Source organism: Saccopteryx leptura, chromosome 10, assembly GCF_036850995.1.
Source record: "Saccopteryx leptura isolate mSacLep1 chromosome 10, mSacLep1_pri_phased_curated, whole genome shotgun sequence".
Lineage (NCBI taxonomy): Eukaryota > Metazoa > Chordata > Mammalia > Chiroptera > Emballonuridae > Saccopteryx > Saccopteryx leptura.
Genome location: NC_089512.1, coordinates 36397771 through 36418594, shown reverse-complemented (window position 1 = coordinate 36418594; position 20824 = coordinate 36397771). Strand labels below are relative to the sequence as shown.

Genomic DNA, 20824 nt, shown 5'->3' with positions numbered 1-20824 from the left:
AGAAGATAGGTCATCATGCAAGAAAATTACATGGGTCTTCTTTAGAGTAACTCAATTATTTAGGATACCTTATGAATGTTAGATTATTCTAAACTTATTATGTAAAAACTCTCAAGGGATATAAACTACTTGTAATACCTATCTACGAAAAAGACCATAGAGAAAAAGGCATATCTTACCAGTTCTTCCTTCAGAAAAATCGGTTATGAGATGGTCAAATGGTATAAAATCTGCTTGCAGAACACGGGCACAGCCAAGAAACTCAAATCAGCTATTACACCAAAGATGCTCACTGCATAGAACTTAAATGCTAACTTTCCACAGTCTGGCATCTAGCTCTCAGCTAAGTAAAAACTTGATTTGATCAGTGCTCAGAGAGCTATATCTTTTAGATGGGGGAGGCATATTAGTCAATCTCAGGAGAAAAATATTATACAAAAAAACTGTGCTAAAACTTATTCATATTCCTATACATTTTTCTCAATGAAAAATATGACTATCATACAGAATATATTCAAATTGGTGGCAAGCACATGCTAACCCTATAGGTCAACCTATTGGAGAATCCAAATGATAACCAGCAGGTGGCACTGTGAGTGTGAAGTTAGCCAAAGGAGCGTAAACGCCTAACCTCAGAAGGGAACTGCAATCGAGGTGAGAGGACTGAGGGGTTCTCCAGAGAGGCAGCCTTGACATATGAACTATGAAGTGCCACGCCTTCACTGCACAGAGCTTGTCTGAACACTGACATCTGCTTTTGGGCTTCTCCCTTTTCTTGGTTTCCAGAGGCTTTTCCTATGGCATTCTCTTCCTAATAAGGACATTCGTTAGAAATACTATTTTCAGGTTAAAGTAAAAATGTTCTGGCTATGGAGCCCTGACTCTGAGTATCTCTGGCCTGGTCCATTCTACGTGGGCAATTTTTTGAGTGGAGTACAGTTTTATTTCCCAATCCCCAAGAAGCACGTCTTGATTTTATCTCTATATATTCCATAAATATGTATTAGTTCATTGCCTAACATTTTATCAACTCTACAAACTGACTTAGGGAGCACCAGTGAAAATAGGGTCTACTTTTATATAAAGCTCTATTACAGTAATTTTGTGAAATCATGTTAGAATTGAAAAAAGCCATGGCCTTGTCACTTGACCTGGCACCAATGACTACTGCAGCTTTAAGGTATGCAACCAGTTAAATGAACAGTTCTTTTCATATGAGTAAACCAAACAGCAAGAGATACAAAGTTCTGAGTGAAAATATAATCAACTGGCTACTTACCTCATTTCACTGCTCCAGATTGCTTCTGGAGTGTCAAATTCTCCAAGAAAAATCTCAGAAAACTTCTCAGGCTCATAATTTTCTAAGTAACAAACCATTGCTTCTGGTAAAATGTGGCCAAGTATACTTCTTTGAAAAATATCTTGCCCCTTTGACTATAAAACAAAACAAAACAAAATGTAGTCAGAAACACTAGAGCCCATGTTTTCCTACCGAACATTTAGGAAGAGAGAACTAAATAAACTGCTTCTGTGTTTTGAAAATTTAGAAAAAAACATGGCAAAATGTGCAGTGCAAGGTCTCCAGTGTAAACTGGCTATGCAAGAATAGCAGTCTAACCCTCCTCAGCTGTCCTGCTACCAGCTGGCCTCTGACCATGCTGATCAGCAGTGCACAACACAAGGAAGACGTGGAAAAGATTTACACCAATTATTTTGTGTTGCATTGTTGGCTGCAGTTCCCACCAGTACCTACTTTTGTTTTCAAAAACAAATTAAGTCCAGGAAATCAAGGTCTGCCTGACCAGGCGGTGGGACAGTGGATAGTGTCGGACTGGGACCCAGAGGACCCAAGTTCAAAACCCCAAGGTCGCCAGCTTGAGTGTGGTTCACCAGCTTGAGCGTGGCTCACCAGCTTGAGCGCAGGGTTGCCAGCTTGAGTGTGGGATCACAGATGTGACCTCATGGTCGCTGGCTTGAGCCCAAGGTCACTGGCTTAAGCAAGGGGTCACTGGCTTTGTTGGAGCCCCCGGTCAAGGTACATATGAGAAAGCAATCAATGAACAACTAACAAAGAACTGATGCTTCTCATCTCTTTCCCTTACTGCCTGTCTCTATCTGTCCCTCTCTCTGTCTCTCTTTCACTGGAAAAAAAATCCAGGTCTTAGAGAGACTGTTGTCATGAAGGGTGGCCAGGATTCAGATGGAGGATTTCTATTTAAAGTCAGTATAATTAATGTTCTATAAAACTCCATATTCTCTGTATGGTCAAATGGAGTCAGGATAATGATCACACTTAAACTTTTAAACTCATTTATTTACCTGATGGAAATAAAATCCTAAAGACAGTTAAGTACTTTTCTTCCTTCTAGGCAAACTGAGGATGTTTTATTTCTCTAGAATCTGACAAAGAGACAGTAGTAAAAACCCAGACATGGTTTTACCAGTTAGTGCAAAGGAAAATCACATTATGAGTATTTTTCAGGTTTTTCACCAATAAAAGTAATAAATTTACTATCTGTTTAACTTCTGGGTGAAGAATGCCATGTTATGCTCTTTACAATACTACTGTTCAGTAATTCCTGCATCCAGAGTTCTGATATAAACACTATTTTGTTGTAGTTATTCAAAATATTGTTAGGTGAAATACATATAGTTTCTCATATTATAAAATTTGATTAGAAGATTATACGTGCATACTTATATACACATATAGAAAAAAATTACACCCCACATGCCTAATCCTACATTAAGGTACTGGCATTGGAGGCAATTTTTTTAAAACTCTTTTATATTCTCACTTTCTGTTTTTATAAAGCTATAAAAATTACACAACCATGGTTATCACTTTAATAATATTAGATAACTTTCTAGGGCCTCACGGGCTATGCTATATGCAGTTTGGTCTAGTGTCAAGGTGATGTAATATTCCTTGGTTAGTGTCCTAAAGAATGGTCTGGTTTTGTTTATTCTTCTGTTCTCAGTAAAACCTGAAAACCAATGTCCCCATGAAAAAAGCCTAACAAAATCCAAAATATCCTTCAGTCATGCGTTGACAATACGTATCTCTGCAAAAGTATAAAGTTTCAGGTTATCAAAACTACCTGAATAAGTCTCATCTTTCTCTGGAATTCCTACGTTTCCTCCTCAGTAAATTGGCAAGAAAACTTGAAAGCACTTTAAAAATTAAGTAGCTCTAAAAGACAAACTTAGCATTTCTGCCACCTTGAAATCTGAACAAAAAAGTTGAAGTTGCACTGAATGTTAGCTGACTTTATGAGACTCAGTTATATAATGAACTATTAATGAAAATTACTAATCCAAATTTTATACAAAGGGAACCGTTATATTCACAATGGTTTCAGGTTATAATTCACATCTTCAATTTCAATGTTAAGTCTAATGAGCAACATTTATTTTCATTAAAAACATATTAGCACCTGAACTGAGTTGGCACAGTGAATAAAGAATTGACCTGGAATGTTGAGGTCGCTGGTTCAAAACCCCAGACTTACCTGGTCAAGGCACATATGAGAAGCAACTACTACAAGTTGATGCTTTCCACTCTTACCCACCTCCTCTCTCCTCTCTCTAAAATCAATAAATAAAACCTTAAAAGCGTGACCAGGCAGAAGGGCAGTGAATAGCATCGCACTGGGAAGCAGAAGACCAAGGTTTGAAACCCCGAAGGTCGCCGGCTTGAGCGCGGGCTCATCCAGCTCAAGGACGGGTTTACCAGCTTGAGCTCAGGGTCACTGGCTTGAGTCCCAGATCACTAGTTTGAGCAAGGGGTCACACTCTCTGCTGTAGCCCCCTAGTCAAGGCACATATGAGAAAGCAATCAATGAACAACTAAGATGCCACAACAAAGAATTGATGCTTCTCATCTATCCCTTCCTGCCTGTCTGTACCCATTTGTCCCCACCCCCTTGCTTAATAAAAAACAACAAAAACTTAAAAAATAATATTTTAGTTTAGACTTTCTATCTGTAAGGACCACCAAACAAACATAAAAAGTGAATAAACATAAAAAGTGAATTTCCTCAAGTGCTCATAATAATCCAGTAAACTGACACAGCTTTGCTGCCAAGAGAGCTTACCCAGTGGGAACAAAGTGTTCAGAGCATTCATCTAGCTTACCTCCTCTGACTTGAAAGCCTGTTTGGTATGTGTGTACTTCAAAAATCTAGGGGGAAGAAATTACTTATCAGACACAGGAACTCATTTAGATTTAGTAAAGTAGTTTTTCTGAAGATGAGATCTTTATATACATATATAAAATCATAAAAGGTAACTTGTAAATCTGTATCACCAAAATGTTTAATTTCTAATTAAGGCAAGAACTTAAATGAATTAGAAAGGTTTTAAAATTACGGTCATACTAAAGTTATGCAATAATGTGAAAAATTATCAAATTTTAATAAAAAAGCAAAACAAAATTGCATGCACAATATAAATATGGTTACAGAAAATATGTATATCAAAATACTAGGTGATAAAATTCTTGTTAAATGTGGTAAAGTGGTGTAATACAAAGTCATTTCCATCATTATTGTAATTTTTAAATTTTCAGACATCTAAAATACTTTTATAATGAAGAATTTAATAAAAGTAATAATGTGCTCACACACGCACATCATTAATCTCTCCATGTACAATGCAAGCAATAATTTAAAATATATTTTCATTAGAGTTCTTACCGAGCCACAGGAAGCACATTGGAACCAGTATACATCATGATAAAGAAAAATACTCCACTAAGATAAAAACGAGGTAACTGAGGGTTATCTTGCATGATATGGTATAACAAAATAGCAACCTTTTCAACAAGGATAGGATCAAAGGTCAGCAGTAGCTAAAAAAGAAAATGTTTTGTTACTGTTTTGTAAAAAACTGGCAGTATTATTATTCATTTTAGATTTACATATTTCTTGTGCTGAGGTTCTAGTTTCTTACATGTAGTTAAGTTACCAAATAAAAATCTGTGGGATTCAGCAAGCTTGTCTATAAAACTCTGAAAAGATTTGAAATGTAATTCATTTTATAACATTTATGCAAAGATGTAAAATACTAGAATTGATGAAGTTCTTCAGAAACAGTCTGAATGTGCCTAAAACTGTTTTATCATGACTGATGGGAGAGCTGTCTTTTCTGCAGGAATCTTATGGCAAAAGAAAAAAGAAAAGTAGCAACGCTTCGGGTTATTTTCAGTTCAGTTGAGTGGATGTGAAACGTCCCTCTCAAAAAGCAGTCTTTGAGAATTCAAGGGGCAGAGCAGGGAATGCTACTGAAGAAACAGCAAAGAACAGATTTACAAGTGCAGGAAGAAGGCAAGACTGTAACCCAATACCAGTAGTAGTAGTCCTACCACCAGAAAGTACCAAAGAAACTGTGGTCTTCAGAAATTTGAGCTGACAATACTAATGGAAATATCTGAGACCACAGTAATATACCTGGGCTAATGAAATAGATAATACAGCATTGCTAGAATAACACTTGATAATGAAATTTAGTTTTATCTTACTGAAAGTGGCGTTTCAATTTTGTATAAACAACTACTTCCAAAGAATCCCCAATTTGAGGTCAAATGTTACTAGTAAAAAAATTCACAATAAGAGTAAGTACTAGATCAGATTAGGTGGTCAAAGTTCTAGATTCAGATATGAGACTGAGTAGCTATATGTCTTTAAGTAAATAATTTAAACTTTTCTGTGTTTTGGTATCTTACTGTTAACAAGGTATTTAAGTGTTTAGTACTATGGCATATTTTACAAAGGAAAAACAGATACAGTAACACAGGATTTTCCCTAGGGTTAATGGTGGTTGTAATTTAGGACCTAACATGGCTTAAACAAAAATATAGAAATTACCAGGCAAAACCCTCAAATATCTGAAATTGTGACAATAGTAGAAGATGTAGGACATTCACTGGTATCTTAGTGGCATCTTAGAGCACATGTAAAAAATCTAAACTTGTATCAAACAATAAAACTGGTGACTACTCTAAAGTCAAATGAAGTACAAAAATCTGTACCAACCAATATAATGTTCCTGAAAACTATGACTGCTTAGTATGACTATGGCTTCCCATAGAAAATTAAGGAAAAACAAAACAGCTTCTCAAAAATATTTTTTGAACTCAGTATTAAAAAATATATAGGAGGCATATAAATTCTTCTAAATCATTTTAATTGTTTAGATATTACTAAAATTCTTTGGTTAATTAAAATACATCTTTCCTACCCTATGCTTCATGTTATGTTAACCGTATCTCTTAAAATTTTTCAGTCACCCTTTCCAGGCCTAAAAGTCATCAGCATTTATGCGTACTTCTTCCCTTTTAGTTTCATAGGTCTTGGAAAACATTTGGGAGAGTTAGATTTGCCAGGAATGGTCCTTCACCTACATGCCAAGAGGTTCCAGAACAGAAACAAATGAATCATTCCCCCCCACACACAGCATAGTCCTAGGTTAGAGGGGGATGGGGGGGCGGCAGGTTACTGGAATATAAGAAACAATAACTGCAGTGCACCAGAAATGTACACAACAGAAAAGCAGACATATACTGAAATGTACACATGCTTAAATAACAGAAGCTGGCAAAAAGGGAAGAAAAGTTGATAGGGCATTGTCACTGTTTTCAGTCTTTCCTCATCAGTGACTTCCAACAGCCACTCAGCTATCCCTGAATACAAAAATACACAAACTAACTCTCCTTTCCCTTTTCACACCAATGTGTATATTTAAAAGTCACACCATGTGTAATTAATATTAAAAAATAGATCTGACAACAGAATAATCAATAGGAGGAAAACATTAACCTGAAATCTCTGGGACCTGACTTATTTGAGTTTAATGTTCATTTGGAGTTTAGGCAGCATTAAAATTACCAAAGAGCAGAATAATGAGGAAAAAAAGGATACTTTAGTATATATACTACATAATCCCAACTCCATGCTTTATATCAATTGCTAACCATGAAAACATGAATTAAGATGAGTGAAACTCTAAGGCAGCTGACAAGACAGCTCAGAACGTACCATATCCACATCTGTGGCCTGACGGTGTGCTTCCCCATGCTCCTAACAACCACCTGTGCCACAAACCAGACCGCGTCACCTTTCAGTTACTACAATGCTGTCATTTAAGAATGGATAACAAGAGAAACCTTTTGATAATAATTCTGGAATCTGGAGGCTTCCCAAGTTTAGGTTCCTGGATACACAATATTCCACAGTCTATTCAGAATATCAACTCAATCAGTAGTGAAATAAATAGAATTCAGTGTTCAGGTTCTTTGAAAATGGAATAGACTACCATGAAACAATGACTGGGGCTCATAGTAAAATTAATTAAGGAACATGACTCTGAAAATATTATTAACATGAAAGCAGCTCACCTGAATGATATGGGGAAGGCAAGCACTGTCTGACAGCAGTCTTTTCACTCTGGGTAAAGGCCGAATGATGGCATTATCCTGATCCCTAGAAAACATTTTCTAAGGTCAGCTTTTAATATACTTACTAAAATTTACATGATCAGAGCATTCTACTAGGCATGAAGCATGTTACCTTACTTTTTTGTTAATGAAGACTAAGCTCTCATACAGCTTGGAACATGATTAGGTATTTTGGTTTAAATCTATTTGGCTGCTTAATATGACTTCATTTCCTTCCATAAGATTTCCTTGAACAACAGTACCCTAGAAGAGCCAAAGACTCTTATTTATTATTTGATGGAACTTGGTGCTGTCCAACACTGCCAGTGGATATTTCCCCCCAAAGGGCATAGCAAACTTTGTCACTTAAATTTAAACCTTAATTTACTTACTCTCAGTATTTTTCAAGTATAGTCTTAATTTAATGCTACCTTACTTCTAAACACTATTTATGTGGCTTTAAGTCTGATCTGTACTTTAAGGAGAACTAGAACCACAAAAGCCTCAAGTGGTATAAAACTGACAAGTTCTCAGTAATTTCCATCACAAAATATCTTTAGTACAGTAATAAGACAGATTGATGTCTATGGAAGTATTTTATAGACAGAAAAGTTTCATTAGGCTCATAAGTCCAATTATCACTGGATAACCAATTCTCACCTTCACTTGTCAAGTGGGGCAAGACGTGGGCCTAGACTCATGTTCTTAGACCAGGAGCGCCTAACCTGAGCTGGCACTCAGCACTGTCTACTGACTACAGCATTCTTATTTTAAAAGTTCATAACTGATTCACATGAATAGCAAATGTTACTGTTGCTAGAATGCATCCAGTAAGCCTCAATTTAATACCATTATTTGTAGTCTCCTAGAGAAAGATGCTTTTGAGCTACTTCATCAATATAATCTCTGTATTATTTCTATGTATCTTTTTCAAAAAGCTCCTATATTCAAAGCAGCATTCCCCCCAAGACCACAAATGGAACACCTTTGCTCTAAATCACCAGAGTAACCCTAAGCCATCACAGAAGAAGCATCCTTATAAATGGGGAGAAGATATTTAAGAGTCCCTGTTAACCATGGAAATGTACAATTACATTTTACCTGCTTGGAAAATATCCACACATTGTGATCAACATGTTCAATATAAGGGTAGCAAGGTCAGTTTCATTGAGCACAGCCTGTCCACTGGCTAACAGACACCACTTAAGCTGAGGTATTGCCTGGAGTGGTCGCCATCCATCCATGCCTTGAGCCCAGCACCTGGTCTTTGCATTTAACATTCCTTTGGTCCACAATTCTTGCATCTAAATGAAAGCAAGTCACCATTATTACAAACACACAAATAAAGCAAAATGAAAGGGCTTACTAATGTTTTCTATTTTATAGTAAATACATACTAAATTATATACTAATAAAAGAAAATAACCATTTAGCTGGTCAACCTGTAGAGTATAGGAAACAATGGAAAAAATAAAAACAGTAGAAAGAGTGTAAAATTACCAAATAACACAAACAGAAATTTTGGTCTTCTATAAAATTATCTTTGGCTACATTCTGACTGAGATTGGGAGGCTGAGGATGAGAGGGCAGGACAAAACATCTGCAGATGTTAATACAGAAAATGCCTTTGGACTGTATAGGCAATTTTTAATAAATTTTTGACTGCATATTAAAATTTCCTATTCATACCATAAAGAAGCATTATAGTTTGACAAAATTATTAAGGTAGCAATTGTTAGATAAAATTCATTAAAATCCTGAGTGCTACCACCATACCAACTGCTTTTGAACAGTTTGATGACATGATTTTGAGTGTGTGTATGCGTGTTCTTTAGAAATATAAGCCATCTAACACTCTGTGTGGAAATGGAAGAATAGAGCTCTTGGAGCTGATAACAATAATGCAAATTATAATTTAAATATATTCCAAAATCTTTATGTGTGCTAACCATGAGGGAAAAAGATAGGGTAAGACTTTAATGAAAATTTCCTCTGAGACACAAACCTCATGAAATCCATAAGGGCCACTCCTTTCTTTGTCTGCGTTGCCAAAGTACCATTCCTTTTCACTCTCTCTTTTCATATCTGGAGCGGCTTCAATTACATTGCTCTAAATTGTAAAAAGATTTAGTTATTTTTCAAGAAAGAAATTTAAGGGGACATATGTCATAAAAAGTTACACAGTGCTAACTTCTTTGATTTTATTTCTTTAGAAATTCACCTAAAGTTTTAGGAGACCTTATTTTAAAAGGTAAGCCTGACCAGGCAGTGGCACAGTGGATAGAGCATTGGACTGGGATGCTGAGGACCCAGGTTCGAGACCCCGAGGTCACCAGCTTGAGCATGGGCTCATCTGGCTTGAGCAAAAGCTCACCAGCTTGGACCCAAGGTCGCTGGCTCGAGCAAGGGGTTACTTGGTCTGCTGAAGGCCTGCGGTCAAGGCACATATGAGAAAGCAATCAATGAACAACTAAGGTGTTGCAACGAAAAACTGATGATTGATGCTTCTCATCTCTCTCTGTTCCTGCCTGTCTGTCCCTATCTATCCCTCTCTGACTCTCTGTAAAAAAAAAAAAAAAAGGGTTATATACCTAACCTAACAGTCCAAAAAATGTTACTTCCCTACTACTATGCATTTGAAGAAAATGGGTTCCCACATTTCCTTGGCAATCTAAGCTAAATTCAAAGACATTTATATTTCTGATGGTCATTTATAAATTCTCAGGGCACTAAAATTTTAGTAGCAAAGAACATTGCAAATAGCTACAAAAATTAACATATACCACTAACCTTAAATCATAATGGTCAAAACACTAAAGTAGTTCTTTTGAGGGACAAACTCACTCCAACTGAAAGTTTCAATAAGCATCTGAGATCAAAGAGTTAAATTGCTAAAGTAAAGTTTTATTGTTTTTACAGTTTCAATCTACTACTCTCACCACAAATAATTCTCACATAATTTTATATACCAATGTTTTTTTTTTGTTTTTTTTTTATTCATTTTTTTTTTTTAGAAAGGAGAGAGAGGGAGAAGGGGGAGGAGCAGGAAGCATCAACTCCCATATGTGCCTTGACCAGGCAAGACCAGGGTTTCGAACCGGCGACCTCAGCATTTCCAGGTCGACGCTTTATCCACTGCGCCACCACAGGTCAGGCTATATACCAATGTTTAAGAAAATCTAAAATAGAATTTTTAGGTAAATAGTATATTTTATTAAAACAAATACTTCCTTGGCCCTGGCCAGTTGGTTCACAGTGGTAAAGTATCGGCCCAGCATGTGGATGTCCCGGGTTTGAATCCCAGTCAGGGCACACAGGAGAAGCGCCCATCTGCTCCACCGTTTTTCTCTCTCTCTCTCTCTCTTTCTCTCTTCCCCTCCTGCAACCATGGCTTGAAATGAGTTGGGCCCGGGTGCTGAGGATGGCTCTATGGCCTCTGCCTCAGGCACTAAGAAGAGCTCAGTGGCTGAGGAACAGAGCAATGTCCCAGAGGGGCACAGCATCAACCCCTAGTGGGCTTGCAGGTGCATCCTAGTTGGGGCACATGCGGGAGTCTCCCTCTCTGCCTCCATTCCTCTCACTGAATTAAAAAAACCCAAAAAAAACAAATACTCTCATAACTACCAGCTTTCAGTTGCTCATATAGAGAGGGATAATAAAGTGGTGAAGAGCACAGACTTCTGGGTTCTAACTTAGGCACTGACCCTTATTCGCTGACCTTGGACAATATACTGGAGACTCTCTGTTCTTTAGTTTTCTTCCTCTGTAAAATAGGAGGGCTACTGGGGATTTCAAGAGTTAATATATTATGTGTACCAGAATAGTACCAGGTATACTGTCATGCTATACAAGCATTATGATTACTATTATTCATATCTGATAATAGAAAATGCCATACTATAAGTATTCAAATAGCATTCTGTTCATACTTCAGCCAAAAGCTAAAATGATACATCTCCTTGCACTGAGTAAAAAAAAATAAAGCATAACCGCCTCCCCTCCCAATCATCAATAAGCTAGGTATAGATCCCCTCCACAAGTGAGGTATCAGAAGAGGCCTTTCAGTACAGACCGGCAGTCCTCATATTTCAAGGTCCTCATATTCAACATATATTCTCAGTGGCTGTCAATGCCAACAGGTCTGGTTACATACATGATAAGTACAGTTTAAAAAGTTTGCACTCATCAAAATAAGATTAACGATGCAGTTACTTTAAAAGACAAAAAAAGATATTGAAAAAATAAAACTGGCCTGAGCAGGTGGTGGCACAGTGGATAGAGCATCAGCCTGGGATGCTGAGGACTCAGGTTCAAAACCCCGCAGTCATCGGCTTAAGTGCGGGCTCACCAGCTTGAGTGCAGGGTCACAGGCTTGAGCATGGGATCACAGACATGACCTCATGGCCGCTGGCTTAAGCCCATGATTGCTGGCTTGAGTAAGGGGTCACTGGCTCAGCTGGAGCCCCCCAGTCAAGGCACATATGAGAAAGCAATCAATGAACATCTAAGGAGCCGCAATGAAGAACTGATGCTTCTCATCTCTCTCCTTTCCTGTCTGTCTGTCCCTATCAGTCCTTCTCTCTGTCTCTCGCTTTCTCTCACTGAAAAAAAATTTAAAAAAAGAGAAAGAAAAAATAAAACTGGTTCATTACTGTCCATTTTGGACTGATCATCCAGTTATTTTTTACCTTTTTTGTGTGACTTGAATCTCTCACGCACTAGTACTATAATTAATGGAGAAATAATTCACGGCCACATATCACATATACTGACATATTTTCAGATTTTTATGATTCTTTTGATGCTAAAATTATACTCCAAGAATGTAAAACTTGGGAACTCTAGACAAGCACACATACTTGCAGTGGAACTGTGGCTCGGTTTACGTGGAGATGGGCAAGGGTAAGCAGGTCCACAAGGGTTCTAATTCCATTTGAATCCATGAGATCCTTAACATTTTTCTAGAAGACAAAAACATTTTTAATCTAAAATGTTTCTCTCCAGTATGTACTACTACCTAAAAGCTCTCTAAAAAGAGAGTACTTGGAATCTCTTTGGAAAAAATTAACATACAAATGATAGTACTTATAGGATTTTATGCTCAAGGAACACAAATTTAGGTAAAATTAAAAGGCCTATATCACAAACAGATTACATAAAAATTTTTTACTTAAATATATTCTGAGCAAAAGAAAACAAAAATAAAAATAAGCAAATGAATTAAACTCTAGCAGTAAAAAACAGCCATGTAAACTCTCCGGTTCTACAATTATCCTGCATTTTCCCTGGTTAATAAACAAATTATTCTACAATCAGAAATAAAATCTGGTATAGTAAAAAACCTTTTATTGTTCCAGTATATTGTTGAAACATAAGATAAAATTGGTAATTTCTTAGAAGTTAGGAAGAGATCACAATTTAAATTTTCTTAGGACTTATTAATTATACTTTGTTTTAAAACATTTGCATTATTTACTAAAAGAATAAAACTAAGCAAATTAGTATCAAAAATATAATAACAAAAACCTGTTCATACTTTATTCCAACATCTGTCCGTTTCTATCACAAGTTTCGACACGTAAGCACGTTTATCTGGCGCATGTGTGTCTCTCTATTTTTATCACTTAATATATACATACTGACGTAGCAAATTAACTAAAACAAAGTTGATTCACATTATTAGTCTTATGTGTGAAGTGATAGTGTACCCATGGCTACTGATAAAGTTCATTTACGCCACTGTATTTTTTACGAATTTCAACAAGGAAGAAATGCTACAGAAGCATGTAGAAATTTATTGCAAGTGTTTGGTGAAGGTACAGTTTCTGATAGGACATGCAGAAGATGGTTCAAAAAATTCGAAACAGGTGATTTCGACCTTTCTGATAAGCCACGTTCTGGGAGACCATTTTTGATCGATGACGATGTTGTTAAGATCATGTTGGAGCAAGATCCTTTTCTGACAACATCGGAGATCACAGAAAGGCTTAATTCAGCTCAGCAAACCATTTCAGACAATATTTGGAAGATAGGATTGGTGTGGAAATATATTATTTAATAAAGTTTATTGACAGTAAGAAAAATTATTTTGTTTTATTTCAAAAATGGACAGAACTTTCTGGTAGACCTTTAATATTACAACTATAAATTCTGGTTAGAAACAAAAACTTATTAAAATGTCTTTAAAAAAATGTGAAGATTTAAAGTAACTTTTCGTTTTGTTTTCAAATTATCTGAACATGTATATTGATAAATTAAAACACATACTGATAAGTATACATCATCAAAATGTACATTGATACTTTCCATTTTCTGTTGAGCAATTTACTTTACTTGAAATCTAGTCCTTAAAAAAAACCAATCTATTGCCCAAAGAAAAATCAGCTAATGATTTCTCATTATTGTCCACTAAGAATTTTTTATCATTAGTTTAATTAGTATATGTAATATCAGGATAGAATATATAAAACCTCTGACAAAAAACTTTTCCCTCTAGGAGCTGAAAACACACAAAGCTTTCTGAGCTAAGAAGATTAAGAAAAGAACCATGTCTGGATAATTAACTCAAACTATAATTATCTTTTTGTTACTTCTTTTAACTTCAGAACAACATATTTATGCAAAAATACTGTACCTTATTAAGGATCAACTTGTTAAGGAAAAGGATCAATCTATCTCGTTCAAGTTTATCGGTGCACTATTGAAATAAGTGAGAATTTAGTCAGAGGTTTCTATTCAGAAAGACAAATTAGACATTATCATCACTGGACAAAATCAACCAAGAGCCAATAAGAAATAATGTCATCTTTTAAACATAAAAAAAGTCAGAAGACTGTCAATTAGTACAATTCCTCAATGTTTTCAATTCTCTGAAGTTTTATGTAACTTCTCTAATCTCCTTTAAAAAGCAGATATCTTAAAATTAATAAACAGATTACTTTAATATATAGCTTTAAGATTATATGTAAAAATTAAAATAAATGAATTGGCTCAAATGATACTCTTAAATTAGGTTAAGTATTCTAAATAATTGATTAATGATGTTTCACATAAATCACATCATGAAACACAAGCAAGAACAAAAATTTATCTGCCTAAATTACAAATGCTATGTCACAAATATTCAGGTTCACTACAGTAACATGAATTAGGATTTGGTATAACAGCAAACAATAAGGTTTTTACTTGGTTATATTGTTTTCTAAGTATGTTTTGTGACCTTCAGAATCAGTTTTCTAATCTATAGCTGAGGCAGTTATAATAAGCACTGATGGTAATTTGCAAAACTGGTGAAATGGTCCTAAAGCAGTAATCTAAAATTTACATCAAAGTATAGGAATAATGTAAACATAAATGAATGAATAAAGTGTATACACTATAACAAGTAGGTAACACTCAAACTTGAGTTGTGTGATGGATGAATTGATCAATTTGTTCTTTCCAGCTACCTGCTAAAGTGTTAAGTGACTAACTTCCTAAAATAAAAAAAGGTGCTAACTCATTTCCCTTTTACTGGCTATCACTGTAGTGTTGAAAAGTTTTACTATCTTCATACTTTAAAATTTAGTATAATAGCATCAGTTAAGATTTTTCCAAAATGGAAAACCAAAAGTGTATACGACTCTAAAGGTCACTGTTTCTTTTACACATCCGTCCAGCTCATCCATACTTAAAGATTGACAAATGGTTCACTAAAATGTTCAAAAACAGCAACTGAAAAAATAAATTGACATGGACAAACACCAACCCATTAGTCATTTTCCTATTCATCTCATTTATATGTATATATAAATAAGTATAATGTAAATCACAGAAAAACTCATGCAGAAAGTTATGGTCAAGGTGACCAAATAGAATTTAAATGTAGTTTAAAAAAGTTAACATGTACCCCTCCCCATGTAGCCCAATGATACTTTCAAATAGCAGTCTCCTCAGACGATATCCTTACCCTCTCTAACATTCCAATGATATATCGTGTATCTGTAAAAGGTCCTATTTCTTCATGACATCTGCCATAAACAATAGCAAGGGCTTGTAAACATAAACACTTCATGTTTACTTTTGGGGTGAGCAGGAAACGATGATAGAGCTCATTGAAAAATTCATATCTAGGTTTAAAAAAAGTGTTCACAATAAAATTAGCCATGAAACTAACAGTGAAAACAAATATACAGTACTTCTCCCTTTGTCCTTGAGGGACACGTTCCAAGACCAATAGTGGATGCCTGAAACCACAGACAGTAATGAACCCTATATTTACTATTTTCCTATACATACATACAATATCTATAATAAAGTTTAATTTATGAATTAGGCATTTGTAAAAGATTAACAACAATTACTAATAACAAAATAGAACAATATAATGTACTAAAAGTTATGTGAGCATGGTTTCTCTCTTTCAAAATACCTGATAACTAAGATGGTTACTAAGTGGAAAATGGGCAGTTGGCAAATACACATAACATGATATAAAGGACAAAGGGATGATTCACGGAACGGACAGGACAGCACAAGCTTTCATCATACTACTCAAATGGTGCACACTTTAAAGCTTATAAATTGCTTATTTCTAGAATTTTCCATTTCATATTTTCGGACTGCAGTTGACTGCAGGTAACTGAAAGCACAGAAAGGGGGGGATGAGCATAACAAGATATAAAGAGTAGCTTACGATCTCTTAATTGATCTACTTTCTTCATTCTCATCCTCCTCCAACAGTAATCTCAGGTAATAGTCTCCTATTTTGATTTCCTCTGCCAGGCACTCATATTTAACCTTTATTAGGAAAAGCAAATTATATTAGTTTACAATAGATTTTTGCCAAGTTCCACATAATCACTTCTGTGAGAGCTCAGCCTTTACTTTCTTTTTTTTTTTTTTTTTTTTAAAGTGAGAGGTAGGGAGGCAGAAAGATTTCCACATGTGCCCTGACTGGGATCAACCCAGCAAGCCCTCTACTGGGGCAATGCTCTGCCCCCATCTGGGACCACTGCTCCACTGCTTGGCAACCAAGCTATTTTAGTGCCTGAGGCGAGGCCATGGAGCCATCCTCAGGACCCGGGGCCAACTATGCTCAAATCATTTGAGCCATGGCTGCAGGAGGGAGAGTGGGGGAGAGGAAGAGAAGGAAGACGTGAGAGAGAGAGAGAGAAAGAGAGAGAAAAGGGAGTGGAGAAGCACATGTTTGCTTCCCCTGTGTGCCCTGACCGGTAATTGAACCCAGAACATCCATATGCCAGGCTGACACTGTACGTCTGAGCCAACCACCCAGGGCCTGAGAGCTCAACCTTTAAATGCAGAAAGAAAACTGATCATTTATTAAAATATGTGGTAATTCATTATTATTTAATGTGACTCAATTCAATATTAAGAGTTATACAACACTTTTATGAATGTAAAACTTGCTGATAAAAATTCATAGGACTACGTGAATCCATGAAACTTGAGAGAACAGAGAATCAAAACACTTTTCAAGGATAATCTGCTTCATTCCTTTACTCAGCCATGACCAAGCAAGGTGTAAATGGCCCTGTGCCACAGTGTATCCAACTCACACAGCTACTGCAGGTCTTCCCTCATCTCCCCACATATCAACTACATTGTATGACATATTTTTATACAGTCTTCACTCTCTGTATGTCAAATCACCCCACACTACAACAAGAACAGCCCATGATCAGGAGCTGAGGCAGCATCATGACCCTTGTACTCAGGCTGCTTATCTTAAATAAAGACTTGCAAGCAATTATAAAAAGAATTTCCTGACCAGCTTACCAAAATTTTTCCAAAGCCTAAAAATAACTGACTTCTAAAAATACAAACTATGTACTATATATCCATTTCACTTTCTTTATACACATTCTGAATATTCAATTCATCCAACTTCTATATTAAGCATATTCTAGCCATCAAGTATACAACAATTAACAAAAGAACTTCTGTCCTTACAAAAATGGCACATAAAAAATTATGGTAGTTGTGTGATAGTAAGTGCTACAATTTGAAATAAAGCAGGGAAAGCGTATAGAGAGAGTATGTGTCTGTGTGTGCATGCATGCTGTGCACATGCATGTGTATTTTTCAATAAGGTGGCTAAGGAAGGCCCTCTCAGATGACAACATTCAGTAAAAACCTAAAGGAGATGAGAAAACAAGTTATGTGGCTACCCAGAGAAAAAATGGAAGCAGAGAGAAGAGCAAGCAGAAAGATCCCGAGTCAGTCCTGCTGGATAGATCATTTGGTAATAGCATCATCCCAATACACCAAGGTTGTGGGTTTGTTCCGAGTCAGGGCACATATAAGAATCAATAAAGGAATGCATAAATAAGTGGAAGAACAAATCGATATTTCTTTCTCTCTAAAATATAAAAAAAATCAATATATTTAAAAAGAACAAACGGGAGAGGAAGAGAAAGAGAAAAAAAGGAAGGGGAGGGAGGGAGGAAGGGAAGGAGGGAGGGAGGGAGGAAGGAAGGAAAGGGAAAGATTCCAAATCAAGAACATGAATTTGGTGTTTTCAGGGAAGCCAGTGGCTGGAACAGGAGTGGAAACATAAGTAGTAGGCGATAAGATCAAACAAACAATTCCTGGGGTTAGGGGGAACACAGAGCCTGTCTTGTCATTTTTAGGAGCCCTGTTTTTACTAAGGAAAACAGGAAGGCACAGGAGCAGCAGAGGGCTTTGAGCAGAGAACTGACACGACCTACTTATATTTTAATGAGATTACACTGCTGCTATGTTGATAATAAATTGTAGGGAGGTACAGGTGAAAGCAGAGAGTGCTACAATCCCAGAGAGAAAAGAGGGTAGGGTTCTAGATATATTCGGAAGGTGCACTGATTAGGATTCCCTGACAAATTGGATTTCGGGTATCAAAGATATGATTTTAAGGGTTCAGACCAGAAGAATGAGAAGCCATTACCTAAAATCAGAAAGACTGCAAGAGAAGCAGGCTGCAGGAAAGAACAAGAGCTAAGTTCTAGATGCTTATTAGATATCTAATTATACTATAAAAGTATGAAGTCTAGGAAAGAAAGTCTTAAGCAGGAGATAAAAAAAAAAATAAGGACACTACCAGTAAATTTAAAAAAAAAAAAAATTCAAGCCACGAGAATGGATGAGATCCCTGAGGCAATGATTATAAATGAAAACAGGTCCACAAACTGACCCTTTGGGGCCAACAAACATTTGGCATTTGGCAAAATAAAAAGAAAATGAACAAATAAGAATGAATGTCCAGTGAAGGAGAAAATCTAGAATACAGACAACCAAAACCAAAGTGAAGGAAGTCTCTTAAAAGGAGAAAATGAGCAAAATCAAGTCATTAAATGCTTTGGAAATGCATTTGGGTTAAAGATCAAAGGCTAGTAGGTCATGAGCAGGTTCAAAGCTACAGCTGTAATAAGAGTCTAAATTATATCACCATGTTTCTTGTTCTTACACTGTCATTCCTCACAGCAATATTTTAATAGAACAGCAAAATATGGTCAGATTCAGAACCAAATTACCACAAAAAATTAAACAAGCTACAAAGAACAAGGAGAACAGGCTATGTTCCCATGTAGAAAGGCTCTAAAGAGAAAAGAACAAGCAAAGAACAGATCTGGAATGTGGAGAATCAAATTTAGTAAAACAGCTACACGATTCTCAGGTACCAAGCCAAGTTACTTAAAATTATTTTTTTCTTTTTGTTTCATGCATAGATTATAAAATTTCCAAAGTTTCCTCTATAAAAATTAAGAGGAAAAAGTAAGGTAAGGATATATGTTATATAACTATAAATTTTTAAAAACACTCCAAAAATAATGCATGCTTATTTAAAAAAACCAACACTACTGTACTACAAATATTAAACTTGACCTCAAATTCATGGTGGTTCCAGGAGATCACATTAGCACTGCCAAGCTCTCTGTCGATATTAAACGCTCTCATTTCAGATTCAAGGCTATCTCTTAATTCTTCTCGTGTCTTGAAATTCCAAATTAGGTTTGATTTGGCATGGTCCTGACCAAATCTAGACGGACATATAATCAGAAAAGAGTAGGAAGAAAAAAACATTTCTTAAAAAAAACTATCAATTCCTTACCACATTTTATAATAATCCAGAAAATAGTAGAAATAATAAACTTTAGCATGTATAAAGAAAAAAATAAAACTTCTGCAAATCACAGTAAAATGTTAACAGTAGACTGTTGGTGACAGGTATGCAGCTATTCACTGTAACATTCTTTCACCTTTTCTGCATGTAAATTTTCATAATAAAATGTTGGGAGGAAATGAACTCAAACTATAAAACAAATCGGTATGAATTTCTTTTAAGATTAAATTTTTTTTTTTTAATTTAATAATTTTAGAGAGGAGAGCGAGAGAGAGAGAGATGGGGGAGAGGAGCAGGAAGCATCAACTCCCTATGTGCCTTGACCAGGCAAGCCAGGGTTTCAAACCAGCAACCTCAGCACTGCAAGTCAACGTTTTGTCCAGCTGAGCCACCACAGGTCAGGCTCTGTGTGAACTTCAAAATAAGGAAATAATATTTCAATTACAGAATTTATTGCTAATATAAATTTCAGCTAGAAAATAATCATATCATAATAAGGATCAAATTTCGGGTTAGGGAAGATAAGATTTTCTGGATTATTTGATAATCTAGATCAGATTCTTAGAAACTATCTACGAAAGAATACTGCTAAACTGCCAAGATCTGGTTGATATTTTCAAAATATCTCCCTTTTTTTCCTGGACTAGTTTAACCACTGTAATAAATTTGGACACAAGTCTGAACTGGGGATGAATAGGCTTCACATCCATTCACTTTCAGTCTGTAATCCTCCTAGAAAGTCTGACATCAGAGTTCCTAGGGGCACAACACAGTTGAGAGATTCCTGAGAAAGAAAATCAAGGCATATTCTTAAGGCCATACTAATACTAAATGCATACTATACACTTTAAAAGTCGGTGGGAAGTTTTCAAAGCACATTATTTTCCTTTTTTAGCCGAGGTATAATAGGTCAGCTTCCAGACTGAGTACTGTGAGTTATATCAAAAAAGTTTTGTAAATTCCCCAAAATATATTTTTCAGAGTCCTTTTATGTATTGGGGGGGGGGGGTGTAGAGCAGAAGTTAAAATAGGAATAAGAAGGATTTGCTATATTAGAGAAGCCAGAAAAGTATATGAAGTAAGCTAACATGGATACACATTTTCCACTAAGACTCCTTATGTTTTCATCATTTTCCCCTATTGAGACTCCATTTCCAACAAGGCTTGAAGAAGTTATAATACAGCTATTTCTAAGCAACAACAGGATTTTAATAAACCTTAAAAATTTTTTTAAAGTAACTTAGGCTCTTCAGTCTACCAACACTCTATAAAAGGCCTTAATTTTATTG

The 20824-nt window shown here is 35.9% G+C and overlaps 1 protein-coding gene across 2 annotated transcripts in view; it reads right to left on the bottom strand.

The window, feature by feature from the left end:
- Positions 1–20824, bottom strand: part of DNAJC13 (DnaJ heat shock protein family (Hsp40) member C13) — a 129778-nt gene that overhangs the window by 44262 nt on the left and 64692 nt on the right. For both annotated transcript variants that reach the window (XM_066350411.1, XM_066350412.1), the window contains exons 22-32: positions 19298–19451; positions 16110–16213; positions 15384–15543; positions 14070–14132; positions 12295–12396; positions 9441–9545; positions 8537–8739; positions 7397–7481; positions 4698–4852; positions 4138–4183; positions 1280–1434 (exon numbers count right to left, since the gene is read on the bottom strand). In XM_066350411.1, coding sequence (XP_066206508.1) covers positions 1280–1434; positions 4138–4183; positions 4698–4852; positions 7397–7481; positions 8537–8739; positions 9441–9545; positions 12295–12396; positions 14070–14132; positions 15384–15543; positions 16110–16213; positions 19298–19451 — 1332 coding nt within the window. The remainder of the gene's footprint in view (positions 1–1279; positions 1435–4137; positions 4184–4697; positions 4853–7396; positions 7482–8536; positions 8740–9440; positions 9546–12294; positions 12397–14069; positions 14133–15383; positions 15544–16109; positions 16214–19297; positions 19452–20824) is intronic.